General features: G+C 43.3%; 1 protein-coding gene across 1 annotated transcript in view; it reads right to left on the bottom strand.

The window, feature by feature from the left end:
* The window catches only part of LOC126470874 (uncharacterized), a 414,964-nt gene extending 398,170 nt beyond the window's left edge, over positions 1 to 16,794 (bottom strand). The window contains exon 1 of the mRNA XM_050098890.1: positions 16,641 to 16,794. Within this exon, the coding sequence (XP_049954847.1) occupies positions 16,641 to 16,794 (154 nt within the window). The remainder of the gene's footprint in view (positions 1 to 16,640) is intronic.
* Positions 16,795 to 18,398: the final 1,604 nt, after the last annotated feature.

Genomic DNA, 18,398 nt, shown 5'->3' with positions numbered 1-18,398 from the left:
GAAAAAGCTTAATACTGTTATGGAAGTCACTGAAACAAGTGGGAGCACGAAACTCCTCTGCTATTGGAAAAGCTGGTTCATACAAACAAAGACTGCAAGATAGCGAATTCATTTTCTGGCTATCATTTTTCTATAAGATAATGCCTCATGCAGACGTACTTTTTAATCAGTTTCAGAAGAAGATGACCGAACCGACCACAGCAACGCAAGACAACCAGAACTTTGAAGCGGTAATGCAAAACATCAGAGGTGACATTGCCTCCATACTTAAAGAGATTGGTTTCGAAAATGACAAAACGATGCCTGCCAAGAAGTCACGGATTATTGATGGGAATAAAAAAAAGAGATGCTTTGGAAGTGCGCGAATTCGTCCTTTCTTAAATAAAATTACGTTTTCATTTCACTGGACACCTCATTGCAGCCAACGTATTTGACGTAAATCAGTTTGACAAATACATCACAGATTTTCCAGACAAATACCTTGAAATTAAAGTCACATATACATTTCTGGAAAAAGAAAGTTGAAGGGTGTTCTTCAAGTCTTCTGTGCTAGGCCTGAGTTGGGAGCAGTTTCTGAAGCAGTTCCGTTTCTTTCGCTGATTCTAGAGGATGAACTTCGTGACACATTCGACGAGACTGTTAAAGTTTTGAAATTGCTAATCAGAACGCCTGTCTTGACATCAGAAGCTGAGTGGTGCTTTTCAATGCTAAAGAGAATTAAAACTCTCCTACGAAACACCATGAAAAAAAGAGATGCTATCCTGTGAAAAGTCATTCGTGTGTAAAATCGAACAATTCAATCTGAGATGACAGATTTATTTGCCAACAAGAAGGAGCGACGAATTGATTTACAATATCGTTCCTACTAATTATTTTGAAGCTGTCTTCCCAAAGTCATGGAGTTGCTGCTTTTGGTAAGTACAATGCTTTCAGTTTTAAACGTTGGTAATTTGATTAAATTTGCTTCGCAAAATCCAGATTACGAGTTCGAATAATTTATGCATGCTCTATTATTTCTCGCACTGGCATCCATGTTGTATCGGACACTTTTCTGGCAGTCGGCCGGGAACGTAAAACAAACGAGGAGTTCTGGTTGTAGAGTGGAGAAGAGCGGTGTGTGTGTGTGTGGGGGGGGGGGGGGGGACACAAGTCATGCCTCCCTCTCACAGGGCTGGCAGCCTACGTCCGTGCCCTGTGCTCCGAGGAAGGCAGGATCGATGTAATGATGTACATATGGATCGCTGATTCCATTTGGTGTTGTGAGAGTCATATTCGAACCCTGTGACAGAGCAAGATTGCTCTCTGCACTCACTTCAAAATAAAAAAAGGAAACAACCAGCAAGCACAACTCAAAGCAAAGGTGCAGTTGTTATCTGAGCCGCGAGGCTGCTACGGTCGCAGCTTCGAATCCTGCCTCGAACATCGATGTGTGTGATGTGCTTAGGTTAGGTAGTTTTAAGTAGTTCTAAGTCTAGGGGCTGATGACCTCAGATGTTAAGTCCCATAGTGCTTAGAGCCATTTGAACCATTTGTTAGCTGAGGTTGGTGGTGTCGTTACGTGGTAGGTCATGTCCGATCTCCACCGGTGTTTTAAGTAACTATACAGCAAAACACCCTCTGCTTACGACTGCCACGTAAAAGTGACCGAGTATACCCTGTGAGGAGTGAAGAATTGTGCTGCTGATATGTGTACGCGCGTGTGTATTTGTGTGTGCGACAGAGATTTTCGGAGTTAGAGTTACATTTTATATCTCATGCAGACATGCCAAAAAGATAGCTAAAGCAACCTCTCTCTCTCTCTCTCTCTCTCTCTCTCTTTTTCTCTCTCTCTTATACGAACACCTGCTATCATGTTCTCCAGAAATATATCAATCTCTTACTCTCCACAAGAAGGGCTCTGTTGTAATAAGTGTTTAATTCTGTTTCTCTATACGTTTTGTTTGATATAATATCTTATGAAATATATGAATTATAGACAAAATTCCGTAATACGTTCGATGATACCAAACTAAGTTTTTTTTGGCACCAACGGCCGCCACTGGAAATGCATATTGTCTGCTGAGCTGAGCGAGCGGGCGAGTTCAGGCCGACCTCCGTGACGTACGCTCCGCGGCCTGTCTTTCTCATGGGCCTCAAGCAGTGTTGTCCGCCACATACCGGGAACGCTGGGCCCCATGCAGGGCCAACGGGAAATCTATATTTAATTGAAAAGGTACAGACTAAAGGTCTTCATTTCCTTGTGTGCTATCGAGAACTTGCATGCCTTTAAACACGCAGTCAAGAATGATTAAACTCATCTGAAATAGTTACTCGCTCCACGGCGGAGACGGCTGTTGGTACTCTAAGACCTGCAGTGTCACGTGCTGTGACGTACGCGCACGGCCTGTCTTTCTCGTGGGCCTCGTCCCCCGCCCTCGTATCACACGCCATGGAAGTGACACGTGAGCAGTAAGCAAGAGGTTAGGCCATTGTTGCGAAATTACAGTACAGTATTTTATGGAGAAAAATTATGTGAAAGGCATAATGGAAAATACATTCGTAAACAGCACTACATATGTACATACTTACATGGTTTAGACGAAGAATAAGATACGTAACGTAATTTTTAGTACGAATTATCGAAAATTCGGCTTAAGCAGTAGATTTCTGGACATCATTCGGCAGGGACCAAACGGTTACATTCGGCAGGGACCAAACGGTTAGTATGGGTTAACAGATGTTGATGGTGTTGGGACAGCAACCAGCCACAAATTTACTTTCGGTTCCTACATTCAAAGGGTACCGTTACCGGTTTCGAATCGTTATGATTCATCTTCAGACAGATTACATGCTTTCTTTCTAATATGTGCTGCGTTTTTTACAGATTAATTGTCCTAAAATATAAATATTACATAATTCTAAGCACGCCACACGCAGATGGTTCCGTTACTGATTTTCATTGGATGTGACTTACGTGAAATGTCGGTTTGGTGTGTTTGTTTTCATAACATTCGTCCAACAGATGTGAATACATTCCCACTGCATTCTTATTGTTGCACAGAATTGTCGGTTTATCCGATTTCGGAATAACGAAATACTGTGACACGTTTATTATCTTCACAGAACACCATAAACATTTTGAGTGGGATACACACACTAATGGAGCCATCTATCAATCTGTGTAGGATCCATCCAGCGTTTCCAAAGCATTCAGATCCGATACTGACGCAGAGACGTATGTTTTAAGAGTATGTATGATTGCAGCGTTTCTGGTGCGGTCGATTTCAACGCCATTGTGTTCGTATCTTACTTCTTGCAACATAAAGGCGAATGCATTACAGGCAAGGTCCAATGTCACCATCATTGCTGGAGTCTTCTTAGTTATAGATACTCCTTCCAAATATAGAAAGCCCTTGTTTGGAACTGTTCAAATGGTTCAAATGGCTCTGAGCACTGTGGGACTTAACATCTTAGGTCATCAGTCCCCTAGAACTTAGAACTACTTAAACCTAACTAACCTAAGGACATCACACACATCCATGCCCGAGTGAGGATTCGAACCTGCGACTGTAGCAGTCCCGCGGTTCCGGACTGCAGCGCCTAGAACCGTACGGCCACCACGGCTGGCTTGGAATTGTTAAACCATCTTGATGTAGTATAAGAAATCTTATCGTTATTAGTAAACATTGCTGAAGCAAAAGGTTTGTGGGACAAATATTCCTAACTAACGATACATTTCTCAGCTGAATTGGAGTTGTTATATCAAATGACAACATGCCGTGTTTCACTCCTATGGATTTCAGAAATTCGTAATTCTCGCGTGTTATCAGGTATTGCAACTACTGAAAAGTGGTCTTCCGAGGGTTCTGTGTGCTGTATTTATACTTTATACCCATGATGCTACATCAAGTGAAGATGTACTTCATCACTGTGCAAATCGACTCGATTCACGTCCTGATCTATGATATTCAGCTAGAGATTGTCCCACGCAGCGATGCCTAATGTGGGTTCCGCGGAACCTAAGCGTTCCGTGGAAAAGTCACAAGGGTTCCGCGAAATTACGTTTATCATTGAATCATTCGATTATTTTAGGCTGTTAAATAATTCCACAGTTACGAAATTTATTTTGGAATGGCGTAAAATATGTGCTGAGAAGAACCCACAATCGTTGTTTATGAGAATCGGCCCCAATATTCAGCTCGGGTGCAGTTAGACAGCGGGTTGCGGGGAGCGTCCAGTGGACGGCTCCCGCTCGCCCCCTGCTCGTCATTCGTTTGTTTCATCTCATTCGATTGACGACGACAGTTAATGCACCGCTTGGCGTGACGCAAAAGATATGGTGCGTAAATCAAAGTGAAAGAAGGATTAATAATTAAGCTGTGTACTGCTGTGTGTGTGTACTGCTAGTATTATTAAAATTCAGTAATGGCTATGATAACGTATAACTGCAGATACAAATTCTAATTTTCGTAAGGTTATTTCCATGTTCGTAGGTACATACTTAAAATTGTATTTATTTTCTAGTTTATCATGGATAAATGGCCAAGAATTGGATGGCTATCACATGACATTTCAAGCTCAAATGCAGGGACTGATGGTGAAGACGGAATAAAGCCGCTAGAAAATTTTCCCGAGAATGTTCTTTCTGGTTGTTCAGTAAGATTTATTTGTTTGTATTGTATTTTTAACATTGGCTGTGTATGGTGACACTTATGATTTAATAGTTCTACGTTAATAAAACATATTTCTTGAGAAATCTGTTCCGTAGTTGGTATTTTACGCGATTTTACGATTTTATTAGTTTGACCTTTTATGTATGTGGATATGCATATATGTAACGGAATATTTCAAATGGATCTATTTCATTACTTTGACCTGATTTCCCGTCCAGGATCATCATGACAAATGGTAATATATTCCCTGAAATGGCTCGAACTAAAATCAGGGATTATACTCTCCGAGACAACAGGAAAAACGCGGGAATTTTTTCATTTGGAAAAACCAAGGAATTTTTAATTGTTTTAGTTTTCAGTTAAATTTTTGTATTTTTGACACTCTGACATAGAATTTTACTTTAGCCCGATACTGCAGAATAATACTGCAGCAATGAAACACACACTAGAGAATAACTTTAGATACGAAGAAAAAGTGACAGTTGCAATAACAAAACACAGTGCGCACACAAGCAACAGTAAAATGCTTTAAAGACTTTAGGACGAAAACTATGCAATATTTAGTATCAACGAACTGCTTTCGATGAGTGTGACGTCACAACTGTTTCTAGTCGGCCGTGTGTTTACACTTCTAAAGCCACGCACACACTGCCACCAGAAACATATTTCTGTTAGAATCATGTTACCTGCGAGGTTCTGCAATATGTTACCGACTTTGTTCCTTATTCTGTTTCTGTCCACAATGACGGCAAACATTTCTCTTTGTGTATTCATTTCGTCTGCAACACTATTTGTCGTATTGTTTTCGTATAGTCTGCTACGTAACGCTTTGAGACGAGGAAATTGTAATGACGTGTGGTGCTGCGTTATTAATACCCAAAGGGTTACCCTAACAAAATATAAGACGTCTTCAGTCTTGGTAGATACTATATAACTGGCGCGAACAACTTTCTTCAGTAGCTGAATATGGAAGACAGCCCTAGTTTCCGTAATATCACTCTGATGTCATCCATCGCTTCTGAATTTTTGGAAAATATGGTAGCACCATTGGTTAAAAAAAACACAAATTTCAGGAAAGCAATTACCATCAACCAAAATCATGCTGTTACTTGACAACACTAAAGTCATTTCAGAGCTTGCGGATTTGTCACGTTTCGAAGAAGGCTATGACAGGATACTTTATTTTATTTATACATAGTTTGACAGATTCTACAAAATTTAGTAGCAGTTCTCTGCAGAGCGTCTTGTTTTCTAATGCTGTCCTTTTGGTGCTTGCTTCGTATATTATACAAGCAGTCCTCAGCTTGTTACAGCGGTATTACCTCGTCAGTCTGTTGCCTAATGCTTTTCACATGGTCCCGAGAACTTAGTTAGCACACTGGACCCGCGTTCAGAAGGACGACGGTTCAAACCTTCGCCCAGACATCCACATTAGGTTTTTCGTGATTCCCCTAAATCGCTCCGGGCAAATGCCGGGATGCTTCCTTGGAAAGGGCATGGCCGCGCCCAAGGGGGGTAGCCGCTCTTAGGCGGGTTCGTGCTAGACTACCACAGGGCCCTAGCCTTTACAGCATCTTTTTCTTTCCGTGCTGCGTATCTGTTCTCTTGCTATTCTTCCCCCCCCCCCCCCCTTTGGGGAACATGTCTAAGATGTTTCTGGAAACGTGTTCTGCATTTTTGGTAGCCGACATCAGAACACTCTCTCCACTGTCTTTCGTTCCTTTTTTCTTTCTTCGTTCCCCTTCTCCTACCCTTCCTCTGCTTCGGCGCTTGAGGTTCTTTTTTTTCTTCTTCCTCCTAGTGCGTCCCTGAAGGCCGGCCCACGCGTCTGACGCGTAACGAGTAACTGGGTAAGACGTAATTCCCAGACCCGGATCGACAGGTAGGGGTCTCGCACCTACCCCCTGGTACAGGCCAGGCCCAGGGAGGAGTGATTGCCTGAGCTGCTACATTTCCAAATTGCCGATTGGTCCTTCTGTCAGGTGTTCGGTAGGTGTGAGCAATCACCTAAGGCGGGTGCGCTCCCCCCCCCCCCCCCCCCCCTATGAGGGTGGACTTCATTTACTTCCTAAGGACACCACTCCAGCCTCTCACTATCGCCGAAGTTTCTCGACCTCCGCACGGAACTTCGCGATAGTACCTTTGTGTACACCGATGGCTCTCGGACTGACCGTGGCGTCAGGTGTGCCTTCGTCATTGGCACCGATGATTTTCGGTATCGGCTACCGGAATACTGCTCAGTATTTACAAAGGAACTATTCGCCCTGTATCAGGCCACACAGTGTATTCGGCGAGACAGGCTTTTCATTTGTGTCGTCTGCTCCAACTCTCTTGCCCTTCAGGGTCTCTGTTTGCTGTATACTGCCCATCCCTTGGCTCAATGGGTTCAGGGAAGCTTTCACCTTGCTCACTCTTGATGAAACTACTGTGATGTTTATGTAGATCCCTCGTCACGTCAGTCTGACGCGAAACGAGGCCGATAACGCTGCTGCCAAGTTTTCTGTTCTCATACCTCGGCCCACTAGTTCTTGCATTCTCTCCAATGATGTCTGTGTGGCCGTCTGTCAGCAGGTGGCGTCACCTTGGCATCACCACTGGTCTTCCCTTCATGAGAACAAGTTCCGGGGAATTAAACCTCTCCCAGCGGCTTGGACGACCTCCTCTCGGCCCTCTCGCCACGAGAAGATCATTTTAGCTAGGTTGCGTATTGTGCACTGTCTTTTTAGCAATCGCCATTTTTTAAGTGGTGCTCCCCAACCACTATGCGCTCATTGCCCTCAACCAGTCAGGCAGCAGTAGCCGACCGCGACAGACGCAGCAACAGGGAAGTAAACGGCATTTGTCATTTACGAGTTCCTAACCAGGAGCGAATTTTATTATATCATCTGTGTGCTTTAATAGTTCAGTTTCTTGTGTATCTGCGTGTAAATTTAATATCTAATAGCCACAGTTGTCGCGTTTTCGTTTGAGTCGGAAAGTAAACCGGTTTTGTGACATATTAAAAGTTCCTAATCAAGGGCAAATTACTTAGTTTCACCTGAGTGCTTTGGTAGATAGGTTTTTGAATATCTGCGTATTACTAAACACAGTTCGTGCATTTTCCTCAGGGACTACAGTAGAGTTGCGCAGCACATGCCAGTAGTCCGTTTATCTGCATAGTTTAGTTTTCCACAGCCTTTAGTGTGGACACCGACTGCGATTGTTGTGTGCGGACGCGAGCCGAGTTGGCGACACTTCGCTCTCAGCTTCAGGCTGTGATGGGTTCGGTTACACAGCTTGAGGCTGCAATGGATGGGCACCACTGTTGTGGGCCGGCCGTGGGGATCCAACGGACGTCCAGCACGTCAAAGTCCTCCAATCGGTCCTCACCGGTGGCCAACCCAGTTACTGCTCGCACTGAGGCTGACCCCTCACCTGTGCTCGAGTGGGAGGTCGTCCCGGGGCGAAGCAGGCGGCGAAAGACTTCCCAGGCGGCCGCACGTAAGGCCTCCTCAGTTTGTCTGACAAACAGGTTCCAGGTGCTGTCTGTGGCTGACACTGTCGCTGAGCCGGATGCTGTCGCCTGTCCTGTTTCAGAGGAAACCGTTCAACCTGCAAGATCCGGGCAATTGCGAATGATGGTTTTAGAAGCGTTATTTTCAAAGAAAATTTCCTTTTATGCAAGATGAATTCTGTGAGAATGTGCTGTGATTTTCTTAAATCACGGAGAGTTTGACTCTTGTACAGAACTAACACTTTGAGGATCAGCAGCTTGGAAAAATTTAAGCCTCAGGAGACCAGCCATATATATATATAAATTTACTGGTACATTTGTGTTTGATATATTGTAATGGTAAAAACACGCTAAAGGAGACTAAACGTCAAGGCTAGTTTCTCATATTTCTTTTAGTTCATTTATAGATCACAAATCACGTAATATGGATGGCAAAAAATATAACTATCCTTCAACAAAAGTGCGAGGCTTCTTGAGCAGTTTCACCCGTAATTAGCTTTTCTATAGAAATATGCAGTGTACACATTGCTGCGCACCAAGGATCTTTCAAAACGCGTTATTTTCTGCTGGGTTTCGTTTCCTATAATTCCAGTAAATTCTGCGCCGATGTATAAAACTTTTATCATTCAAAGGATTGGTAAGTTTTACAGCTCCAATGGAAAGTATATTGTCACTTAACATGGAAAAAATGTATTTTCACCCTGGAAAAGTGTAGTTTCACCCGTAAAAAAGAGTATTTTTAATCAGAAAATCCGAGAATTTTTTCTTGTCCATGTTTGCATCCTGGAAAATATGAAATAATTTATACTTGTTATCATATAGTCTCCTCATTGCTTATACAAAATAAAATAAAGTTTAAAAAACTAAAAAAACTCTTTAGTAACGATGTGAACTTTAAAAATAAATTTCAAATATAAAGCTTTTACTCAATAAGAATAATAAATATCTTAATCCCATGTATATTTATATCAAGATGGCGTCTGTTCCCGAAAGAACAGATACCATTGATGACCGCGCAGCTTCTCTAGAATGAAACGATAATTAAACCCTTAGCTGCCGACAGGTGTTGCTGATATACATCACTAGGAACAGCTGACAATGTGTGCCCCGACCGGGACTCGAACCCGGGATCTCCTGCTTAGTTGGCAGACGCTCTGTTTATTTATTTTTTTTTTTTAACGTTGTGTTTGGTCGTTGCGGACCTCACATGACATCCGTTCGTTTGTTGATCCTTTCACTCAGTTTTTTTATTACAGAAGCCAGCCAGCTCACTGACCGAACAGACTGAGCTACCGTGCCGGCTCCATCTGAGCCACTGAGGGCACAGAGGATAGTGCGATTGCAGGGACTTATCCCACATTCCCAACTGTCCACAACCTACATTCGTAGTGTTCCTAATAGATATTTGCCCATTCACTCATTACTCGCGCCAGACTAAGCTGGCGAGTCCCGTAAGAGTTCGGGCAATGTGTGCGCATTCGCACAGAAGAAGGTAAGTGGCCGGGTAGCCTTTAACTATATGAAGACGATATCTCTTCTTTCTCTCCCACTGTATCAATTGTAATGGCGATCATGCCGCCTCATCCCGTGACTGTCCAGCGTATCTCGATGAGTGGGCCGTCCAGGAGATCCGGGTGAATAAGAAACTACCCTACCCTGTCGCACGCAAATTGTTGGCTAGTCGAAAGCCCCGAATTTTACCATCCACCACTTATAGTGCCATTTTTGCTACGCCTCGCTCCACAAAGGACAGACCACACAGACTTGCAACCTCCAGTTCAGTACTGCAGTTCTGATATCGCTCAGTATCATGGTAGCGTCCCCATCGCCTTCTCCTGCAGCTTCGCAACAAGCCACCAAATCGTCGACCATGGTGGCGAAATCACCTGCTACACAACCCACAGGCTGGAAAGGACAAAAGGAACGCTCTCGCCAAAACTTATTACGTCCCTCCAGCCAACAAACGTCTGAGTCTTCGTTTGCGAACCGTAAAGGCTCTAAGAAATTGAACAAAGGCAAAAGATCTTCTGCTTCCACGACTCTGAGAACCTCTTCAATGGTGTCGCCGTTTGACACCCTCACCCAGGCGACCTCAATTTCACTGGTGCGCACCGCCTATCGTTTTGCTGTCCTGGAATCCACAGGCTGACCCAGGGAGATTGCTGCCGCCTCCGTAGATTTCATGAAACAGGATCCTCCAGCCTCTATCCCCTGTAGCAGTGAGTCTTCGAAGGCTGCCACTTGACAGCTGCCAGTGTGACGAGCCCATGCCGAAGCCTGGTAAGGACAAACACCTTCCTTCTAGCTACCGCCCCGTTCCTCTCACCAGTCGTGTTTACAAGGTGATGGAATGTATGACTCATGGCCATTTGGTATGGTGGCTCGAGTCTCACAATCTGCTAATCGCAACACAATGAGGATTTCGTGCATGCCGTTCTGCAGTTGACCATCTCGTCACTTTCTCAACTCATGTCATGAAGGATTTTCTGTTGAAATACCAGACTATGTCCGTGCTTTTTAATAGGGAGAAAGCTTATGACACCTGCTGGAGGACTGGTATCCTCCGCATTCTATACTTGTGGGGCTTCTGAGATCGCCTGCCCCATTTCCTTCAAGAATTCTTGAAAGGCTGAGTTTTCAAGCTACAATGGGTTCGGCTTTGTTGGGCACCTTTATCCAGGAGAACGGGGTGCCCCAAGGCTCCGTCCTGAACGTTGTCCTCTTTGCTACAACCATTAACCCTACTATGGACTTTCATGCGAGACATCTCTGGCTCCCTTTTCATCGATGACTTTGCGATCTATTGTAGTTCCCCATGGACTTGTCTTCTTGAGCATCGTCTTGAGCGATGTCTCGATCGTCTTTATTTGTGGAGCATTAACAATGTCTTTCACTTTTCTACTGACAGAAACGTTTGTATGAATTTCTGGAAGCACAATGGGATGTTGTACCCTGTCCCTCAATATATTACATGTCATAAGCGCTACTTCCTGGGGAGCAGATCGCATCACTCCCCTCCGTTTGTACCGATCCCTTGTCGGTTCGAAACTAGACTAAGGGGGTTTCGTTTATTCCTCTGCACATCCATCTATCGTACTCCACCTTAACACAATCCACCACAGTGGAATACGTTTGGCCACTGCCGCCTTTTACACTAGCCTGTTTGAGAGTTCTATGCAATTATTGCCGAACCACTACTGTCATGCCGTCATGGTGTCCTCCTCAGTGGATACGCATGCCGTTTGTCTGCCATGACCGGTCACTCATCCTATGCCGTCTTTTTCGATGACTCCCTTGACCGCCAGTATGGGGCGCGCCATTTTTCTCTGCAGCCTCCTAGAATTCGCTTTTGGCTACTGCTCTGACATCTTGACTTCATATTACCTGCCACGTTCCCCATGAGTGTGGACCCTTCAGTGCCTTCGCTTCGTGTGACTGCCCTTGTTCATCTCGGACTTCATTCACTTCCTAAGAATACTACCTGCCACGTTCCCCATGAGTGTGGACCCTTCAGTGCCTTCGCTTCGTGTGACTGCCCTTGTTCATCTCGGACTTCATTCACTTCCTAAGAACACTGCTTCGGATTTGATCTACTGCTGTAAGTTTCTCGACCTTCGCACGGAACTTAGCGAAAGCACCTTCATGTACACTGATGACTCTCAGAGCGACAGCGGTGACAGGTGAGCATTTGTCATTGGCACCGACCGTTTTCGGTATCGGATTGCAGAACACTGCTCGATTTTTACAACAAAGCTCATTGCCCTCTATCAGGCCACCCAGTACATCCGGCAACACAGGCTTTTTAATTGTTTCATATGCTCCGATTCTCTCAATGCCCTCCAGAGCCTCTGTGCGCTGTACACAGTCTACCCCTTAGTGCAATAGGTCCAAGAAAGCTCCCACTTGCTCGCTGTTGAGGCAGCTACAATGATGTGCCTGTGGGTTCCTGGCCACGTTGGTCTGACTGGAAATAAGGCTGCTGCCACTGCTGCAGTTCTCCTATCTCGGCCTGCTACCTCTTCCATTCCTTCGGATGATCTCCGTGTTGCCGTCTGTCTTCAGACGGTGTCCCTTTGGCATCACCAGTGGTCTTCTCTTCACGAGAACAAGCTCCAGGGAATCAAACCTCTCCCAACGGCTTGGCCGAGGTCCTGTCGGCCCTCTCGTCGCAAGGAAATCATTCTAGCTACGTTGCGTATTGGGCACTATCATTTTAACCATCGTCATTTGTTATGTGGTGATCCCCCGCCACTTTGTGCTCGTTGTCATCAATCTCTGACGGTTCGCCAATTCCTGACCAAACGCCCTGTTTTTAACCGCTTCCTTTCCAGTGTACGTTTGTCGTCTGAATTATCTGCCACTTTACTGAACGACGCGCGGGCTGTCGACCGCGTAAATACTTTTTATCCATCGTAGCAATATGGCGAAGGACATTTAATCTTCAGTTTGTGACCTCCGTTGTCTCTGTGGCGTATTTTGTGGACGTTTCTTCAAGGGGAAGTCCTTGTTTTTAGCCTTCTTTCTTTCCATCGATTGGGCTTAACGTATAATCGCTTCTAACTTCCCTTGATTATCGGTGTTCTAAGATTACGACACGGTCGCTAACAAAACAAAAAATTGTAGGTATTGTAGTTGTAAACTGACGTAGCTGTGTTAGGAAAGAACCAGAGCTCCAAGCATTAATAGAAAGCACTGAAGCTCAAATCGGTATACGTACAGGAAGCTGGCTAGAGCTGGAAATAAGTTGAGCTGAAATTTTTTCAAAGGACCTAACTGTATTCAGAAGGGACAAAGAAAATACAGTTGGTGGTGAAGTTTTTATTAGTCAGAAGCAGTTTACCTCATAGTGAAACAGAAGTGGATAGTTCCTGTGAGTTAGTATGGGTAAGAGCTGTACTTGACATGCAGAACAAATTAAAGACTAATACCTTTTACCGACCGCCTTACTCAGATGATTTAGTTGCAGAACAGTTAAAAAAAAAACATTAGTCTTGTTTCAAATATGTACTTCACACTTACGGTTATAGTTTGTAGTGACTTCAATATACCTTCGACATTTTGGCAAAAAAACATGATTGAGGCCGGCGAAGGCATAAAACTGCGTCCGAAACAGTACTGAATACTTTCTCAGAATATTATTTTGAGCAGTTACTTCAGGAGCCCACTCGAAGTGTAAATGCTTGCGGAAACATATTTGACCTCTTAGCAACAAATTATCCAGACCAAACAGGGAACACCATGACAGATATTGGGATTAGTGACCACAAAGCAGTTGTGGCGTGATTGCATACCGTAACATACAAGCCCATCAAAAATAAACACAAAATGCATCTATGTCTTTTTTTTTAAAAAAAAAAAAAAGCAGATAAAATTCGCCTTTCTAAGATACAGTTTCAGCTCCTTCCAATCTGACTATGTAACAGTAACCAGCTGTGTTTTAAATTCAAAGAAATAGTACCAACGGCAATTGAGAGATATGTACAACATAAACTGATAAGAGATTATACTGATCCCACATGGTACACAAAACGCGTCTGAACACTGTTCCAGAAGCAACGAAAAAAACTTGCCAAATTTAAAAGAACGCAAAATCCTCAAGACTGGCAAAGTTTTACAAAAGCTCGAAATTTAGCGTGATCTTCAGTGCGAGACGCTTTTAATAGTTTCCATAACGGAACTCTAAGTCGAAATCTGGCAGAAAACTCAAAGAGATTCTGGTCAGATGTAAAGCACACCAGCTGCAAGACGCAATCAACACTTTCACTGTGCGACAACAATGGTGACGCCGCTGATGACAGTGCCACTAAAGCAGAGCTACTAAACACGGTTCTCCGAAATTCCTTCACCAAAGACGACGAAGTAAATATTCCACAATTCGAATCAAGAACAACTGCCAATATGAGTGACATAGAAGTAGATGTCCTCGGTGTAGCGAATCAGTTTAAATAACTTAATAAAGGCGATGCTTCTGGTCCAGATTATATACCAGTCAGATTCGTTTCAGAGTACGCTGATAAAAAAAGCTCCATACTTAGCAATCATATGCAACCACGTTAAAGACTGGGATGTTGCACAAGTCACACCAATACCCAAAAAGAAAATACTAGAAATCCATTGAATTACAGTCCCGTATCACTAACATCAATTTGTAGTAGGATTTTTGGACATATACTGATTTCAAATATTATGAACTACTTCGAAGAAAACTATTTGTTGACAAACAGGCAACATGGATTCAGGTAATAGCGTACTTGAGAAACGCGACTAGTTCTTTTTTTTCACGAAGTAATGAGGTCTGTCGACAGAGGATGTCAAATTGATTCCATATTTTTATATTTCCGAAAGCCCAAAGGGACTTGTAATTACATTGCGTGCTTGTGGAGTATCGCCTCAATTGTGATTCTCTGTCAGAAATGTCACAGTTTATAGTAATTGATGGAAAATCATCGCGTAAAACAGAAGTAATATCTGGCGTTTTCAAAGGAAGTGTAATAGGCTCTCTGCTGCTCCTAATCTACATAAACAACATAGAAGACAATCTGAGCAGCCTTCTTGGCTTGTTTGCGGGTGATGCAGTCATTCACCCTCTTGTACAGTCATCAGATGATCAAAACCAATTGCAAAATGATTTAGACAAGATTTCTGTATGGTGCGAAAAGTAGCAGTTGACTTTAAATAATTAAAATTGTGAAGTCATCCACATGGGTACTAAAAGGAATCCACTAAATTTCGGTTACACGATAAATCACACAAATCTATAGGCTGTAATTCAATTAAATACTTAATGATTACAATTACGAATAACTGAAATTGGAACGATTACATAGATATTGTCGTAGGTAAAACATACCGTAGACTGCGATTTATTGTCATAACACCAAGAATGTGCAACAGGTCTACTAAAGACGTTGCTTACACCACGCTTGTCCGCTCTCTTCTGGAGTACTGCTTTGCGGTGTGGGATCCACATCAGACGAAATGATGGAGGATATCGAAAAGTTTCAAAGAAAGGCAGCTCGTTTTGTGTTATCATGAAATACGGGAGAGAGCACGTGGACTGGGCTGGCACTCATTACAACAAAATCGTTTTTCGTCGTGGCAGGATCTTCTTGTTAAAATTCAATCATAAACTTTGTTCTCAGATTGGGAAAATATTCTGTTGGCAACCGTCTGCATGGGGAGAACTCCCACAGAAAGATTTAAGTGCTCGTTTTTCCCACGCGCTTTTTCAGAGTGGAACGGCTGCCAGGCACTTAAGTGTGAATTGCAGACTAATGATGTAGATGCAGATTCCAATACAACCTCCCCTTCCCTCATTCCTTACAAAATGTATCGAAATATCTGGGGTATTAATAAACCACTTCAGCTGTATTTACGATTTTCTTTTTAGGTCACTGCCGGTGTCGTGGCACTAAAAGCCACAGGTTCAGGTGAACAACTGCATAACAATAAATTCATAAGTAAGAACAACCCTGAGACATCCATTGACTTGATAATTTTCTAAAATTATTTTAAGATTTTAAAATTTTTAAAATTCTCTCTGGTTGTTATTCATTCTGAATTTATCGTTATACAGATGTTCACGTGCAAATGTGGCTTTTACTGCCACAAAAGTGGTAATGCTCTAAAAATAAAAAGGACTATGTACAGCTGAAGTGGTTTATTAATACCCAAGATGATTAGTCATAGCTGTGGTTGCCCTGGCTAAGAGGTTGTCTACAGCATCGAAATAAATGACACAAATCTGCCCATATTGACAAACAATATTCCCTGGAAAACAAGGAAAATGAAACATCGTAACCTTCCACACCATTTACCAATGACTCCTCATTTCCTACATAGTGTCGCCGATTATTGGTATTGTCACACCACCGATTATTGGTAATGTCACACCAGCAGTCGATCACTGCAAAAATGGTGCATGTCCACACATCACCACCAGCGGCACCAGTCCAGACGAGGCTTGGGCCATGCCTCTCGGGAGTTTCGAGGCACCACTGCAATGCAGTGCTTATGAAAAACAGCCACAATGGACAACCGTAGCAGTTATGTCTTGAGTTCTTGTGGAGTACATTTAGAGTTCTAATTTGACTTCCAGGGGACAGAATCGTCGCATCATCGCTCTGGCGAGCTTATGTCAGACTTCAATACTCACAGTGTTTAGTTGTGTCTAACAGATAGTGCTTGTAGCAACTATACTAAAAACAATTAAAGTGCAAGGTCTACAGACTTGCCATATCACACAGCTTAGTGTCTTTGGCAGTTTCCTTGTTTACTTGGACAGTCAAGAATTATATTTGTGTAAATAATTCCGTGTGTGTTTCTGTCAGTCATAGCAGTCAGGGGCTATACAGTACTAAGTAAAGAGCTGTGTTATTCGACTGTGAGTGCTAACTGATGGTTCTCTATTTCCACCTGCCTATACAGCAGTAGAATACAACAGTACATAATTAATCACAAAAATAATTACGCTCAAAAACCACATGGTAACCTACCTATCTGATTGTGTGATCTCAGTGTGTATGGCATCTTCCATGTGACCTGCATGTGCGTTTTTGTAACCTTACTCCCATCTTTGCCCCCTATCTTCTTCCCAGGTAGTGGCACTGGTACCTGTGGTAAGGTATCTGGAGTACGAATGCACCTCATGTGGACAATGGTTGTCCATATTGGCAACTGAAATTTAACATTTACCAGTGACATCATTACACAACTTGATGTGGCCCCTGATATTGCATAATAGATTTCTTCACTTTATCCTGTGGTGTATACAGGTTTGATAACATCACCCACTGGCGCCGGCCGGTGTGGCCGTGCGGTTCTAGGCGCTTCAGTCTGGAACCGCGTGACCGCTACGGTCGCAGGTTCGAATCCTGCCTCGGGCATGGATGTTTGTGATGTCCTTAGGTTAGTTAGGTTTAAGTAGTTCTAAGTTCTAGGGGACTGATGACCATGGATGTTAAGTCCCATAGTGCTCAGAGCCATCACCCACTGGCCAGCCCTATACCCTGACAGTTCACCACTATAATTTCCCATTTTCCCTGGCACTCAAGTTTCGTAGTGTTCACCTGCATTCACTTCCACACATCGTTTAGTGTTCTTGCGAAGTCCCATATGGGCTCCCTATTTTTTCCTACCTTAGGTTTAATAACTTCAAACAGTGATGGCATCTGCTTTCCATACACTACCCCATATGGAAAACGACCAGTGCTATCATTTAGCTTTGAATTCTATGCAGCCATTACATACAAACAGCAAACTTCCCAGTCATTATGGTGACTATTGACATAATAGCTCAGCGTCTTCCCAATCATTTTATGGATTTATTCAGTCTTCCCATTAGCCTGTGTGTGCAATGGAGTAGTTCATAGCTTTTTGATATGTAGCAGGTGACATAGTTGTTTTGTTAACTCTGACATGAAGTTGGTGCCCCAATTGGTGATTGTCTTTTCAGGGATGTCAAACTTCAACAACCAACTGTTTGTAATCACCTGTGCTACTATATTTGCTTTCTCATTTGGAATGGTGATCATTGTAATACGTTACAAAAATTTTTATATATGCCAGAATATAGCAGTTACAAGCTGGTTTCTGTCAAAACAGACCTAGGATGTCTAACCCAATCATTTCAAATGGTTTGGTTGCCTCTCGTACCGCCTGAAATGGCATTAGCTGGTGACTCAAGTCTGCACATGATACACAGTTTCTCACATACTGGTCCACATCCAGTTTCTATGTTCTCCACTGATAACATTCAGTTGCTCTACAACCCATTGTCCTGCATTGTCTGTGTCCTGGTAACTATGGTCATGTGCTTCAATCTCACAGTGCAGCAGACACTATGATATGTGGCCCAAGCCTGGTTGTCTTACATAAAAAGTCATAGTGAACAATGAATTGCAGCCATGTTTTGAATAGCTCACAGTCTGCATCAGTTCCTGTACCGTCTGTGATTCTGCAAGCCTGTGACCGAGTGCTCATAATACATCAATCTTCCTGCTCAGTCCATTTGTGTTAACAGGCTTTCTACCCAGGTCCCACCTATCTGCATCCTCAGCTGAGGATGACATGGCGGTCGGACGGCCACGAAGGGCCACTTGTGACCTGAAGACGGAGTGCTAGTGCTACTATTCGTAATAGACAGATATTTTGTCTAAATCACTTTGTAATTGGTTTTGATCTTCTGATGACTGTACAAGAGGGAGAATGAGTGCATCATCTGCAAACAAGCCAACAAGCCTGCTCAGATTGTC

Source organism: Schistocerca serialis, chromosome 3, assembly GCF_023864345.2.
Source record: "Schistocerca serialis cubense isolate TAMUIC-IGC-003099 chromosome 3, iqSchSeri2.2, whole genome shotgun sequence".
NCBI classification, from domain to species: domain Eukaryota; kingdom Metazoa; phylum Arthropoda; class Insecta; order Orthoptera; family Acrididae; genus Schistocerca; species Schistocerca serialis.
Note: the sequence above shows the minus strand (reverse complement) of the source record. Positions and strands in the feature narration are given on the sequence as shown.